At 41.4% G+C, this 15,383-nt stretch overlaps 1 protein-coding gene across 1 annotated transcript in view; it reads right to left on the reverse strand.

The window, feature by feature from the left end:
• Positions 1–143: 143 nt before the first annotated feature.
• PLEKHG7 (pleckstrin homology and RhoGEF domain containing G7) overlaps positions 144–15,383 on the reverse strand; it is a 29,149-nt gene continuing 13,909 nt past the window's right edge. The window contains exons 7-15 of the mRNA XM_058805941.1: positions 13,427–13,522; positions 12,020–12,133; positions 10,073–10,247; positions 8,576–8,691; positions 7,720–7,813; positions 7,175–7,254; positions 5,736–5,895; positions 1,754–1,851; positions 144–251 (exon numbers count right to left, since the gene is read on the reverse strand). Of these exons, the coding sequence (XP_058661924.1) occupies positions 144–251; positions 1,754–1,851; positions 5,736–5,895; positions 7,175–7,254; positions 7,720–7,813; positions 8,576–8,691; positions 10,073–10,247; positions 12,020–12,133; positions 13,427–13,522 (1,041 nt within the window). The remainder of the gene's footprint in view (positions 252–1,753; positions 1,852–5,735; positions 5,896–7,174; positions 7,255–7,719; positions 7,814–8,575; positions 8,692–10,072; positions 10,248–12,019; positions 12,134–13,426; positions 13,523–15,383) is intronic.

The raw sequence follows: 15,383 nt of genomic DNA on the forward strand, positions 1-15,383 counted from the left end.
TGGTGTGGTCTATGCACCATACTTTTGTCAAGTCAGAAATTTGTTAGCTTCAGAGACCTAAGGCATTGTATTTATATTATAAAATAACTATATTATCACCACAAAAATCTTCCACTGGCTCTATCAGTGCAATGCTGACATTATTAAATTTCAGAGGATTCAACAGGGAAGCAGAAAGCAGTTCTTTTCTTGGTTTCATGTTGTGTGGTGTAATTGGAGATTGCTGTTTTTATCTGTGACATCCATGCTTTCTGTAACAAGAAAAACTATTTGTAAACCACGGCAACCTAAAAATTTTCCAGTAAGTTAGATGCATAAACATCCAGAGCCTTTAGTTTTATTTAGCCTCTCTTCAGGCTTGTGCTCATAATTGCTGAAGGAAACATGAATTATCCCACAACTGAGACTCTCCCAGTTGTTCAGGCCACTACATGCTGCTGGAATCCGTGTCTGAGGCCAGGGATTTCCAGCAAATGCTTCTATTTTTGGTTGGAAGGTAGGATTTTAATGCTCTGTTTGTAATGGTGAAGTTTGTTACAGGCTATTTCACCCCTTTCTTGTGATGTTTATTCATCAGCTTAACGCTGTCCCTGCAGTTGGGTTCCTCATTTTTTTGATTACGACAGCTTCCGTTCTGTCAGCATCACAAGTTCTGTCCCCTCCAAGATCTGCCATGTGCTGCCAACTGAATTTCAGTTTCTATATCATGCTGACAGCATTCAGGTCTATGTTTGCTGTCATCCAGGTATGAGGGCAGGGAGTGATGTAGAGATAATTTCAAATATGTAACTTCCTTCTCTCCAGATAGTCTGGTGACAGAAGTTGAGTTGTCTCTGAATTGCTATGATTAGACATTGGACTAACCCTAAGAGGATTTATCCTTTGGACTAAAACCTTTAAAGGGCCCTTTCAACCCAAACTATTCTGTGATTCTATGACATTGAGAAGATGGTAGCCCTGGTATGAAGGCAGTTTTGGAAAAGGAAGGTCGTATTTCAGTAACAGGAGAAAGTAATGATTTCTTGAGTGGATAGCTATTCCAAGTACCAGCCAGTGACTAGAAAATGGAAAGAATTCACTCAGTGTTTCTTTTAGAACAAGTCTACCACCATTTACTTGTAAGAATTAGTATTTGTGGTTATCAAATTTCTGTGCATTAGGTATTAGAGAAGGAAATTCAACTTACATGAGAAAGCAAAATACTGTGAAGTGCCCAACACACTTTCAGATGTTATACACGTTGCTGTTACTAGTAATGTGACATGGTGTGAAAATGAGGGGTAAATTTATGTAACAGTGGAATTAATCATACCATCTGTTCAGTCTGAAATGGCAAAATGCATGTTTTGAATAGATGAGCATGAGACAGTTTTCTGATCTGAGTACTACTGCATGTGAGTTGGGTGTAGGGGGGGATTGTTTTGGTGTTGACTGCTCTGGAGGGCCTGACCGTCTACTGTGACACAAGAAATGGATATTTATTTTTTTTTGCAATCAGAATTGATAATGTTTTTCAACAAGAATATGCCCTGCTAACCACCCTGATAGAAAAATGGAACATGTTCAGCAGCAAAAATTCTGTAACAAATATGTGAGCCAGAGCACTGGGGTGTTATTTTGTTTTGTTTTAGTTTTGGTCAAGTGTCACAACTGCAAGAGATTCTTATCACAGCATGACCACTTTTAGGCTGCCACCCTCCTTTAGGAAAAGCATAGTTGGGTAATTAGAGAAGAAAAAAACGATGTTACCTACCTTGGCAGTCTCTGTCTGAGCTTGTAGCAAGAAGAGTGCTATGCACTGCCGATACCTGTTCTCATGCTGAATTAGAAAAGCATTTCGCAGGCTGAAGACTGTGGAAAAATGTAAAGAAGTGATATAAATGCACCTCATACAACTGTCAGTCCAGTTTTATATCCAATTTTTTCATTGTTTATGATCAAAGAAATGATATATGTAAGCATCTTTTTTTATTTCTAAAAGGGCAATTGCACCCTCATAGGGTGAGTTAATTTTGTTGTGTAGGAAGCTTTCTTATTTCAAAATGTAAATTCTACTTGCATTTTTAAAATTTTAGTTGCTTCATCATTGTGCAGCTAAGATGCTTTTGAGTCTACCTCAGGATCATTAAGAAATATTTCCCTTCAAAGTGGCCTAAATCATAACTGAAGTTAAAGAAAAACAAATATCAAAAATCAAAAAGAGAAGTCCTATTTTATTTAAGTCTGTATGATGGCTGGCACATGGGGAAGTGGCTGGTGCTGTCTTTGGGTTCTTCTTGGGTGTGTGCCTGAGCTGGTGCTCCTGGGGATGCCCAGGCATAGTGCCTCTGTTCCCTGCCACACTTTTGTTCATGAGGGTGACTGTGAGCATCATGTAGTGCATTTCTCTGCAAGGGGACAAAGTGACACCAATGTCACACATCTGGAATAAAGGGGGAGGTTAATCAGAAAGAATGTTGCTGCTTACAACCTTCAGAGCTGGGTTCCTACTATTGTATTTACATGTAAAGTTATATCTCTTGTCATGGTGTTTGGAGGTAGTTCTCCTTTTAGGGTACCTTCCTGGTGTTATGAACTCACCATTTTATCTTCTATTCCTTCATTAATGCATAGAAGGCTTTGGAAAAGAATTATCAGCCTGCTGCCAAAAGGATATTTGTAGGATATTGCAACATATATTTTTTTTCTAGTACTTGCATTGAGCTTTGTTTATTTTCAAAGTGATGTCAGCCTTCAGCAAACTAACAGAAGCAAAAGTACTTGCTAGATCAAAAATCAGGATTTCATTTTTGATTAATGTGATGGATCATATGACCTTTCTGAGAACATGCTAACTAATCTTTTAGTGCCACCAGTAATAAAAGTCTCTTTGAGAGTGGAGATAAATTGGCAATGTTCCCCAAGGTCACACATTCCAGACAATATTAAATATTTTTCTTTCTCCTGCAATGGGATATTTTCTGTTGACACTGGAATGTTTGCTTGTTGTTTTACAAAGAATGGTGGGAATCTGAACTGCAATCTCCCTACAGTAATTTTTCTCACTGTTTTTATTGTACCTCACCCCAAGGGGTCCTGTCTTAGGATGGGGCTTCCAAGGTCTTGTGAGACTACAAGTGAGTAACACTTGCCATGGCTACAGCTCTAGTAAAGCTGGTAAGAATATATGAGAGAGAAGTCAAGCAATGAGGCCAAGGGTGCAGGGAAGGGTCATAGCCAGTGGACAGAGCCTAGGCTGGAATGCCAAAGGCAGCTTTTTCTATTCTGATGATTGCAGCTGGATAACAGAGATAGAAAGACCCTGGTTAGGAATCTCTATGGGAAATGCTGGCTTGGGAAAAAAAAATCCAGAAATGTTATTTCCATCTCCATTACGGTTTTTATGGCCAATCTAGTAGGTGCAAACTGGAGGGTGACTGCACTGCCTTCTCCAGCACGCAAGCAGCTGTTGGCCTTGCATTTGCATTCAGCCTGGGCTTCTGTGGGATGTGGGGCTGCCCTCCCCTCCAACCTGCAGGCAAGAGGTGGCTGGTACTTTTGCTCCATTTCTACTGGTTTGGTAGGGGAGCTAATTAGGCAGGCAGACAGTGCCTGGAACATGTTTTAAAAAAAGGTTATTATTCTTTGTGTTCATCCCCTTATCTTGTCTTTAGTAATTTGCCTTTTATTGCCTACCTTTATATCCTCTCAGCATTGATGCTGAATGCTAAATAGTCTGGGTGAATGTATTTCAAAGTTATCATAAATTTTACAGACTCTAGGTTGATTTTCCTTATCTATTGCTTTCTCACAGAGCACTGTAGCTCCCTAAGCTTTTCTTTTCAATCTTTAAGATAGAACGACCCTGGAGCCCAGAGATTTGTATTCCTTTTCATTCTCTTTGATATAGGAGTCTCCTGTGATCTTGGCAGTGTTAGACTGAATCAATGAATCCTTAAGGCTGGAAAAGACCTCCAAAATCATTGAGTCCAACCTTTGACTGAACCACCATGTCAGCTAGACCACAGCCCTAAGTGCCACCTCCAGTCATTTCTTGAACACTTCCAGGGGTGCTGACTCCACCACCTCCCTGGGCAGCCTGTTCCAATCCTTAACCACCCATTCTGTGAAAATATTCTGGTGTCCATCCTGAACCTCTCCTGGTGCAGGTTAAGGCCATTTCCTTTTGTGCCATCGCCACTTGCCTGGGAGTAGAGGCCATCTCCCACCTGGCTACAGCCTCTTTTCAGGTGGTTGTAGGGAGTGATGATATCACCCCTTTTCTCCAGGCTAAACATCCCCAGATTCCTCAGCCACTCCTTTTAGGACTTACTCTTGAGACCCTTCCCAAGCTTCACTGCTCCTCTCTGGGCACACTCTGGATTTTCAATGTATTTTTGTAGAGAGTGGCCTGGAACTGGACACAGAATTTGAGCTGTGGTCTCACCAGTGCCAAGTACAGATCTCTTCCCTGGTCCTGCTGGTCACATTATTGTTCATACTGGCCAGGATGCCATTGGGCTGCTTGGCCACCTGGGCACACACTGGCTCATGTTCAGCTGGCTGTCAGCCAGCACCCCAGGTCCTTTTTCTCTGGGCTGCTTTCCAGCCCAGGCTCATAATGCTGCCTGGTGGTGTTGTGACTGAAGTGCAGCACACAGCACTTCACCTTACTGAATCTCTTGCACTTGGCCTCAGCCCATTGATGCAGCCTGTCTAGATCCCTCTGCAGAGCCTTCCTACCTCCCATTGGATCAACAGTCCCACCCAAATTAATGCCATGTGGGGCTTAAAGCTTTCCTCTCTCCCCTCATCCACGTCTTTTATGAAAGTGTTAAACAGGACCAGCACCAATACTGAGCCCTGGGGAGCATCACTAGTGACTGGCCACCAAGGGGATGTGGCACCATTCGCCACCAGGGTGAGGTGTGGGAGCCTGCTGCGTCACAGGTTCAGACCAAGGGGAGGCCTGATGGTGCATGCCTGCTCCCTGACCCAAAATCTGATTTTGGTGACTTCAGGAACCTTGTTTTGGCAGGGTAAGGCTGGTCACTCTCTGTGGCAGTCAGCCCTCCTTCACTCCACACCCAACTGCACAGCAGCAGGGATAGGAGAAGTATTCCCCAGTGATACATTTGGATGTCTGAGAGCGAGGAAGCATTGATGTGTGCTGGGTGATTTCCATTTTCTCAGGAGCTGGTGGAGATGTGAGTAGGAGCAGTAGCAGGAGGTAAATCTCCTCTCCAGCCTCCTTGAGAATGGCTGCTGTGTTATGTGGGAGGATATCTGGGAGAACAATGTGGTGGTGCAGCTGAAAAAATGTTGCAAAGCTAGTAGGGGACTGAAAATGTTCTTGGGGTGAACTGAAAGATTTGGGGTTTGAGATACCCTTGGTTTGAGAGACCATGTTAGGACAGTTAGGAAAGGGAACACTTGGCTTGTGAGAAAGAAGTCATTGGAGTCTTGCTGCCTCCTTTGGGGTGAATGGATAGTATGTGACAGTCACTGGTGTGTGTGAGTCACTGCTGGCAGCAGGGGTTGCGGGCTGTGGAGTCTGAGGCAGCAGCTCATGCCTCCCAGCAGGAGCAGAGCTGTGAAGCCAGGCAGGGCTGAGGCACCAGTGTTTGCACTCCAGGCGTCTGGGGGTGGTTTGTGGGCAAACAGCAGCTTGTCCTTATGCTGCCACACACACAGTGCATTGACATGGTGTTTATGAAGGCGTTCATAACAGGCATGGTGTGCATGCAGGCACTTACCTGTAACTTGGATGGGTTCAACATTTGTCAGTATGAGTCTGTCTAGTGGGATGGGCTGGTCTAGGACTGTGCAAAATCCCCCCTCTCTTATGAAGGACTGTAGCTCAGGAGTGAGGGAAGGACAGATGGGGATTAGGCTGGTGTCTGAGCCTCCATATTTCTGGGAATAGAAATGAAGTTGGTTAGCAGGTTGTCTGCCATCTGCTCATGAGGTATAGGCACTAAACAACTCTAAATTATGTGCTTTCTCTTATCAAGGATACACAGAGATCTTATTTGCCTGAGGAATCTTGGAAAAACTGAGTGGTACCTGGAGCTCTCCTGCAAGGTCACACTTTGCATTAAAAAGCTAAAAAAGAAACACAATACAAGTCCACAAGCAGAAGACAGTCATAGGCATTCCAAAAGTATTTCCCCCCTTTCCCTCCTTATTTTAATAGCAGGTTTTTTTCTCCTTTCCTTGGGGGTAAGTTTCCTTATCTCTCCTCATGCATATGCACAGGACAGATTCCCTGGAGCTCCAGATGAGTTGCAGCCCTTCACAGAAGGTTCTCCAACACATGTCCGTGGGACAGCCCTCAAAGAGATTTGCCTAAGGGTACCAGGTCCCTTGAATTTCTGCTTGCCTCACCAGCCTCGTTGCTAAGGGATGGTGCTGCGAGTCTAAAACGTCTCACTGCATGCTTTCTTAATCTCCTTTCTCTCTAAAGCAGAACACCTGCTTCTTTAAAAAAAACCCCAAACAACCTGGGAGATTATCACAGGTTCATTTAGACTCAGTTTACATCAGTTGCATAAACGTAATTAGCGAAATGCACTCCTACACTGGAGCTTTAGGAATTTCAGGTTGTCCAGTTCTTCTGTTGGTGTCTAAATAGAGATATTTATCATCTATAGAACTCTATGACATAATGATTCATCAAGAAACGTTTTCTTAAAATGAGTAATTATATTTCAATTTCAAACTTGGGGAAATCAAGGCAAAGAGAGGACAACAAGCAGTACAGCCAATCTTATATCATTTTTGCCTTTCCCTGTTTTTTCCTTTAAGTTTTTTTTTTCTTCTTTCCAACAGTTCTGATATCTCTGGGATAAAAAATTCTCAGGTTTCAGGGACCATTATAAAAAGTCTTACATTCCTGAAACTTTTCTGAGCTTTAGGAATCCAACTCATCAGAACAACATCAGGAAGATATTAAGGTCTTGTAATGTAAATTCTGCCAGTAATAGTGTTCCTGTACCATGCTGAGCCTAGAAGCAGGCTTTTGAATCAGTGTTATGGTTTGCTAGTCACATAAGGAAGTATCAGCTGTTCTTCATGCTGATTAGTCATCTTGTATTTTTATAATTAGATCAATCTTGCAAAGTACATTCAAAAGCCATCCAAAAGTTAAAAAAATGTAACAACTGCAACCATGTATATCTCTAGACATTATTACCTTTTTGTTACGTTTAATTTTGGTAATTAGTAGGAAATCATCAAATAAAAAGAGGTAGACATCAAGGAGCCTTGTGCTTTCTGAGAAGAAAAACAAAAAATCAGTTTTATGGTGTGATTATTTTAAGGAATTGCTACTTCTAAGATGAGGCACATCTATGAATCACTGCACCTTACAGAATGCTTTTAACAAAGAAGCCTTGTCTCAGTATAGTTCACAACTACTTGTCCTCCAGTGTGCATTCTCAAATGCACTAAATCATACGTCTCAGTCATTTTGGCTACTAAATTTGTACCTTGTAGCAGCTACCTCATTCTAATATAACAATTCCTTGCTTGCCAGGAAAAAGGACAATAAACAATCATACAGACCATCATCCTATTGGCAGCTTGGATGTATCTCAGTTTCTCTCTGATAAACTATGTGGTTGCTTTTACCTTCCTGCACCTGCCCAAATGCTGTTGCAGAGGTTCATTCTAGATCTGCCATAACAATGTATAATTCTGTTAAGCTATCTCTGGACACCAGGAGATCAGGGACTTTACCTGCTAGCATCAGCTTCCCTTCATGAAGGAGAAGTCTGTTCGCTGAAGACAAAATGTTTTCACTGCTGTTTTCTCTTAAGTTTTGCTTCAAACACTTGACCCAAAAAAAGAGAGAAAGAGAATGGGGGAATCATGCATAATGGATGATGAACAGGGAAGCAACCAGCAGCTAAACAAAATGAGCATTTGTGTGTTCTTACCTCAGGCTAAGTACATCACACAGCTGATAACTGAGCATGCCTGTGTTTCTTCAGCAGTGCTATTGCTTAAATGTCTTTATGCTTTTGAAATGTTAAGCTGGGATTTACTTTTCCAAATTGAGTTTAATGGTGTTTGCAGCCCTGTATGTGAACAGACATAATCCTTGAGGTGGGGCCCACTTGATGATGTTACGATAGTGCTGCTTAAAATCTGTCTGGGTAGGTACGGCAAAAATGTGCACACCCAGGTATGCTGTGTGATTTTTTTGTAATGCATTTTAAGTGTAAATGGGAAGTTCTTTGGCTCAGCTTGAGAAGTGAAAGAGGCAAATCATTTCTACTTTATTGAATACTGGTAATACTTACATCTATCCCATTTCCTTCTGTCCCCTAAAAGCAAATATGGTAGAGTCCCCCTGGACTGTATCATTGCCCTCTCCTGGATGTGGAGAGCAACCCATGCTGCCATCCAAGGCACTGTGTGTGTTCAGCTACAGCACTCAGTGCCCAGGCTGCAGCTGCCCCTGTTAGAGCAGAGCCATCCCCACTAGCTAGAATACAGACAACCAGCCAGCTGTAGATCACACTAGGAAGCCAGACAGGAAACTAAACCCTCCTCTAGAAAAAAACCCAAACCTCTTTTAAAATCTGCTTACCTCTGGAACAAAGAACCTTTTGTCACGATCCCAGACCTGAGGCCAAATTATGACCTCTTGCAGCTGCCTGAACTTCTGAAAGTTATCCAACCACTTGACTTTTCCTTCCAGATCCCCTGAAATGTGTGAAACACCAGTTACTCCCAGGGCTGGCAAAAGCAGTCCTGTTTCTAGAAGATGCTGAATACCAATTTTCTCCTGTGAAAGCTGAAGTACCTCACATGTGAGGCCCCAGATGAAATCTTGATCTCATTGTAAAAAATGCCTAAACTCTACTTAGATCAGCAAGTACAGAATTTAAATTCATGCATTCAAAGATGCTTAAATTCACTGCTAAATGAAAAAATTGTGTTTACTAATCTGTCTGGGGAACAGGAAATCATATAAAACTTAATTAAACTGTAATCTTAAAAATGTCTTCAAAATAAGTTCTGTCATCCTAAACTGTCTGGTATAGTGAGAGAAAAATATTTTTCATTATATAGAGCCTGATAAAAAGACTGTTGAAATTAATGAGAATTAATTTCAGAGGAAGTGTTGCCAGAAGTGATTGACGTGGGGGTCCCTCAAAATGTGAAAAATGGGGACTGTGTCTTTGCTGATTCAAAGCCATTATGGGCAAAACTTTAATGGACCTGCAACTGAAATTTCAAGTCTTTGGGTGGAGTGATATTGCAGATAATGGTTTCAGATAATGGTTTTCACATACCTCCCCACCAGAAGGGGAGTGCTTAGACTACAACTGTTTATTATGTTACTGGTTCACTGATCAAAACTTGTCAGGTGTCTGTGAGTAAAGATGGGTCACCCTTCTATCTTTGGTTTCCTTCATCCAGAGGTGTCTAATTTCTGGAAGGACCTCTTTATTCTGCCAGTAATACTCTCCACACATCTCATGGTCTTTTGGGGCCACACCTAAAACTGCTGTCCTTATATATGTTAAATATAGAGATATTATATATTTTAAAAAATTCAGGAAAAAAATTAATATCTGAACCAGCCTCTTGTTTTATGCAATAATTAATAATCTGTAGCTGAGACAACTTTACATAGTAGGACCTGTCATTAGTGAAAGGTCATGGACATAATATTCCCCTTGTGAGAGAAAATTTATCCTATTAAGGATCAGCCCTAAAAAAATCCTCCTTAGACATAAATCCAACTAAAAGACTTCTTTGTTTGGGATCTTTCTTGATATGGTCCAATTTGAGATCTGCTTTTAATTTTTTGCCTGTCACTGCAGATGATTCTAAGAAAATAGAGGTGAGTCACTGATTTGGGAGTCCTGTGACATTGCTCAGAGAGGCTTTGACAGCACAAGGTGGCCCAAATCATTCCCTACAGAATGAGGGTCAGGATTGTAGGAAGGTACACACATCCTTGCTGCTTTTCTGCAGAGACACTTTACCAATTCATGCTTCAAAGGACAGGCACAAAAAAGCCATGTAACTTCCTAATTTCTAACTGCATACTTGACTTCTAACCTTTGTTACTTACTTATAGACTTTTCCACCTTCTCTTTAAGTGACTGGATAAAACTTTTCTCTGTTTCATCAGTGCTCCTCTTCCAGATGTTGTTGAGGAGGAGGGGATACCGCGTCAGTCGATGCAGAGGAGCAACCAGCAGCTCTGGCAGATGCAACCTCTTGCACTGTTCATTTTGTTCACACCACTGCTGAAGACAAGGAAAATGTGCCTTAGGCTTCAGCTTCCTTCTGGCTAGGAGGTAGCAAACAGTTTTCTGCATCATTAGCTGATTGTAACGAGACAGGGACTAATGAAAGATGAGTTTCTCAGTGAGAACAAGGGCACTATGAAGTTTCTTGTCATAGTTTAACCCAGCAAGTATCTAAACCACACAGCCACTCATTCACTCTTCACTCCTTCCTGTGGGATGGGGAAGAGAAATGGGAAATAAAAAATAAAGTTTTTGTTTGAGATAAAGGCAGTTTAATAGAATGGAAACAGAAGGGGAAAAAAAAAAATTATATATATAAATATAATAATAAATATATTATAAATAATAAATAATATATAAATATAATAATAAATATATAATAATATATAATATATATCTAAATATAATAATAAATATATATAATATATATAAAATAAATATACAAATCAAGTGGTGCACAATGCTCACTACCCACTGGTCCATGCCCAGCCAGTCCCAGGGCAGAGGCCCCTCCAGCCAGCTTTCCCTCTAGTTTATGTACTGAGCACGACACCATATGGTGTGGAATACCCCTTGGGTCACTTGGGGTCACCTGCTGTGGCTGTGTCCCCTCCCAACTTCTTGTGCCCACCAGAGTCCTTGCTGGTGGTGGTGAGAGACAGAAAAGTCCTTGATTTAATGCAAACTGCCTAGCAACAAGTAAGCATCAGTGTGTTATCAGGATTACTCTCATCTTAAATGCAAACCACAACATTGCACCAGCTACTAGGAACAAAATTAACAGTATCCCAGCCAAGCCAAGGACAGCTCTCCACAGGGGAAGTTGCATTGCCCCTCCAGATTCAGTTTCTGCATTGCTGCTAAATTCCAGATGCTGTGGCTATGCTGTCATATCCGGTAAGGCTCTTATTTATCTGCTGTTTTAATTTTCTCAGATCTTCCTGAGAAAATTAACCTGAGTTAGGTTTGAAAGCCACCTTATATTTTGGAGTCACTGCTACTTGCCAGCGGGGAACATTTTTCCTGTATGTGAATGTATGCAATGTGAAACCTCAAGGCCCAAGCTGCAGAACTTGCCTGCCATAAAAAGATATCCTTCCAGTTTTGGGCTGCCTGTGACAAAAGCCCACTACTTGAGGTTTCTCTTTCTAAACCTGTAATATTGAAGATTAATCTTAAGTATTTACAGGACACACTGGTCTGCTAGTGATGCCAGAAAGAGCAGAGCCTGAGATCCCCACCCCTGCACTGCTGGTGTCAGCAAAGACAAAACCTGTTGTAGTGCTGCAACTTGATAAAGAGTCCAGTGATTGCTCTTTCCAACCCTAGAGGGAGGTAAATTCTCCCTTACAGATCTTTTGCCAAAGTAAGACATTTGAAATTGATTTTTGTGTTAGTTTTTTTTCTTGTAACCATTTCACTTTGTTAAGGTGGAGGTGATTGAGTCAAGAGATTACGTGCAAAACACATGGAAGAGGCTAGTAGTTTGTATTTTCTGCCTGCAAAAAGGCAGCCCAGCTCTTCCCCCCTTATCTGTTCTAAATTACAGGTAGGGACTTTCACACATGCAGGTGAACATACACTCAGAAGGGTGACTTCCAATCAGTGATAGGCTCTGCAGTTCAAAAAAATCCATGTGAAATGCTGTCTACACAGTTTTGATTCTAATAAACGTTCCTAGTTTGCTGTTAACATCCTGTCATAAGGTAGGAAGGCTGAAGACAACAACAACACGAACAGCAGTAACAATAAAACCATCACTTTACCTTCAGGTAGATGCCAAAATCTTCTCTCTGTCTCAGCTTTTCCAAGTAGAAGACAGCAGAGGTATAATTAAGGCAATAAATCTGGTGTGTCTGACAGAGGTCACCCTGAAAAAACTGCAGAAAAGGTTTGGAAATTTATCAAGAAAAATGACAAAGGGAGAAACAGGAGTTTTGGGGTTGTAATGTGCATTTTATATGAGATTTCCCTGTACCTAGGAAAATGGGAAAAGAGGGAATTAAAAAAGTAAAGGGCAGTTTAAACAGCAATAAAACTGTAAAGTAGTAAAAATGCCACAACAATGCTTTAGTAATGTATAGGACTACAGTTTTAACAGATCTACAGAGGTGTGACACAATCTTAGACTTTGTTCTCATTAGAAATAAATGATGTGAAATTCATATGGAAGTTGAAAATGAAACCCATTTTTTCTGAAACAGCTTTGATGACTTCACGTAGCATGGCATCATATCTGAGCATGTTATTTCTAAATAACAGGATAGCCTCATTTACATTGGAGATGTTGAATGTCATGCATGATGAAATGCAGCTTTGTCTGGGATTTTGTCTGTCTACACAAACATTATCAATAAGAGCTCCTGGAGTCAGAGCTCACAGGGGCAAGAAACCAAGCTCTAGCCTGAATGACTCCATTAAAAATCTTAACACTGAGGCAGGGTCTTCTGGTATTTCCCAGAAGTTTTCTAATGGCCTCTACTGCTAGGGAAGGTTCTGTCAATCAATTGATTTTCTATCTTGACTAATATTTCCAGCTTTACAGGCATTGGGAAGTTGAGCAGGAATTAGAGCTCCTGCAGACTGCTGTTCAGACAAATGCCTTGTTTCTCACACAGACTGACCAAGAGGGTTGCAGGGTAGGCAGGGCTTGGCAGTGGCAGGACAGCTGTGGCTGCATCTCTCTCTTGCTTAACAGACACAGGCCAAAGTGTAATTTCAGTGTCAATGAGCTCTTAATTAAGCAATTATGAACACTTGTGGGTCTGGTCAGTGGAGTAAAGGAGGATTGGTGTGAAGGAGTGGAAGGAGGCAGTGATGGGGCTGGGGTCTGGTTTCCAGGAAACATCTTCCACAGGGTGGGAAGCTTGCCTCTGACAATGGAAAAATCTCCTCAGAGTCTGGGCTGCTGTTCTCCAGGAAGGGAAAATCTTTCCACACTTGATTCCACATACAGAGCACCTTTCCATGACTGCTTCAAATATGCCAATGAATAGAAATATAAACATCCTTCTAATAGGAACAACCTGAGGCTGAGACCAAACTGCTGGTGACAGATGGCATGGGCTGGACAGACCTGATTGCTCTGGAGCTGTGACATGTATGTGATATGTATGCCCTGATAAATGGTCTGTTGCTTGTATTAAAAGCAAGAATACTTCTAATTATGTTACCATTCTGAGTACGGAGCTGAAATCCATAGGAGAGTCTGACTTGCTGATGTGCTTCTTCACAGTTTCAAAAAATGTTTTCAGAAAACTGAGACTTATCTAAGTAAGGGGAAGAAAATAAAGATAAATTAGCATCAGTGATCTGAAGTTAAGATTAAGCAGCTTTATTTTCCATCCCTGGTCTCTCTAAATGCTCCAAGCTTAATGGGTGCCAATACCTATCTCTACCATTGCCAGAATGTCTTCAGAATTATGCCCAGAATGCTTGAACTAGTCAGAAGCTAAGAAAAATCTATATAAAGACCCACTTATTTTGTGAAAATGCCTGATGACAGAAGCTTTGAAACAAGATTAGTTAGTCCATTAAATTTGTTTTAGGGTAGCAGCTGTATTTAACACGGATTGACATAAAAATGACAGTGGGTGAATGGCATCTGCTGGAAAACAGTGATGGTGCGTGTGACAGAGCTGTGACAGTTAAGGAAGCCTTCACAGTCCATGAGGACGACACCATCATGATTTCAAATATGTGAGTTTTTATAGTATTTTATAGATACTTCCTTCACCTTCAATTGAATGAAATAAACTCATATTCCCCATAAGTTAATTTTACATGTTTATACGGATTTCAAAATGGCTACCTTATCAGTCAGATGGGGCTGCAAGCCTGCTCCTAAGCCCACACCTTCATCCTGAACACACAAGTTTCACTATTCACACAGTTCTCACACAAATTCATGACTGGGCTAAGCTGTTGGCCAAATGTTAGGCCAGACAGGGACCTCAATCTGCTGGGATACTGCTAAAGACTGTAGTAGCTGCAGACTGCTTTGTTTGGTGATTTATGGGGACAAGGATGCTTATAGGATGATGCTCATTCTTTAATTTTGACCTTTACAATTTTAAAGCATGCATTTTTTCATGGATTCAGCCTGCTGTCAAGAGGATATGCATGCTGTAAAAAAAAAGGCACCAAAGGCATTGAGAGCAGCTTCATTCTCCTATGTTTAATCATTTATTTAAAGTATGCATAACAGATGGTCATTTATTATCCTCATCAATAAGGAAAACAAAATTAGAAATTAAAGCAGGTAATTTCTTTAAGATAATTCTCTCAAGACATGACCAAGCTCCAGCCAAGCTCAAAGCTAAGTGAAACACAGTGATATATCCCACTCTCTTCCTTGAACAAGAGCAAGGCAATCAACAGCCACACATCTGCTGAACTATGGCAGTTATCTACATGTACAGGCTTAATCACAGTGAGCCAAAGGTGAAACCTGTCAGCTAAAAATCTTTTTCCTTGTATCTCCAAACCTACTGATTGGCCATTCAGCAGCTCACCAGGTGTGAGGTCTGTGACTGAGCAGCAGTACCTTGCTCACGTGTTTGAGTTCTGGCTAATTGTCCCTGCTTTGAAGACCTTTCCCAGTTTTCTTGTTTTGGCTAAAAAAGGAGAGATTCAGTACTAAGGCAAGGGAATTACATTAAGTGAAATAAATGGAACCCAGCAGCTGATTTAGGGCATGTGATTTGATTGTGAGTAGTTTTTCAATTAAGGCAGTGGCAGAGTTCTTTCCAAAGTTCTCTTTCCAGTGAAGGGTGAGGTGTCCTGTAAAAGGGCCCTCAAGCTAAGAAAAATTGTTTTGTTTCCAAAGTAATGTAAAAGCTATGTTTGACTTAGGGGTTCTTAACTTTCAGGAGCTGAAAATGGTCTCCCAGCAACTGGCCAAAAGCAGCAAAGAGCTGGAGCACATCACAGCCAAGCCCTGTGGCCTCCCTCCTCCTGGACAGTGCAGAGTAAGTAGCACATGAACATGGGAGAGATCCTTACACACGTGCCAAGGGAAACCTCAGCTGGAGAGAGGGGATCAGCATTTTGTTTTAACTTGCTCTTTTGGAGTGGCATAATAGACAGCAAAGTCTTTGTGCCCATCTGCTTGCAAAAGAGGCCTTGTTA

The sequence above is a fragment of the Ammospiza caudacuta genome, chromosome 5 (genome assembly GCF_027887145.1).
Source record: "Ammospiza caudacuta isolate bAmmCau1 chromosome 5, bAmmCau1.pri, whole genome shotgun sequence".
NCBI classification, from domain to species: Eukaryota; Metazoa; Chordata; class Aves; order Passeriformes; family Passerellidae; genus Ammospiza; species Ammospiza caudacuta.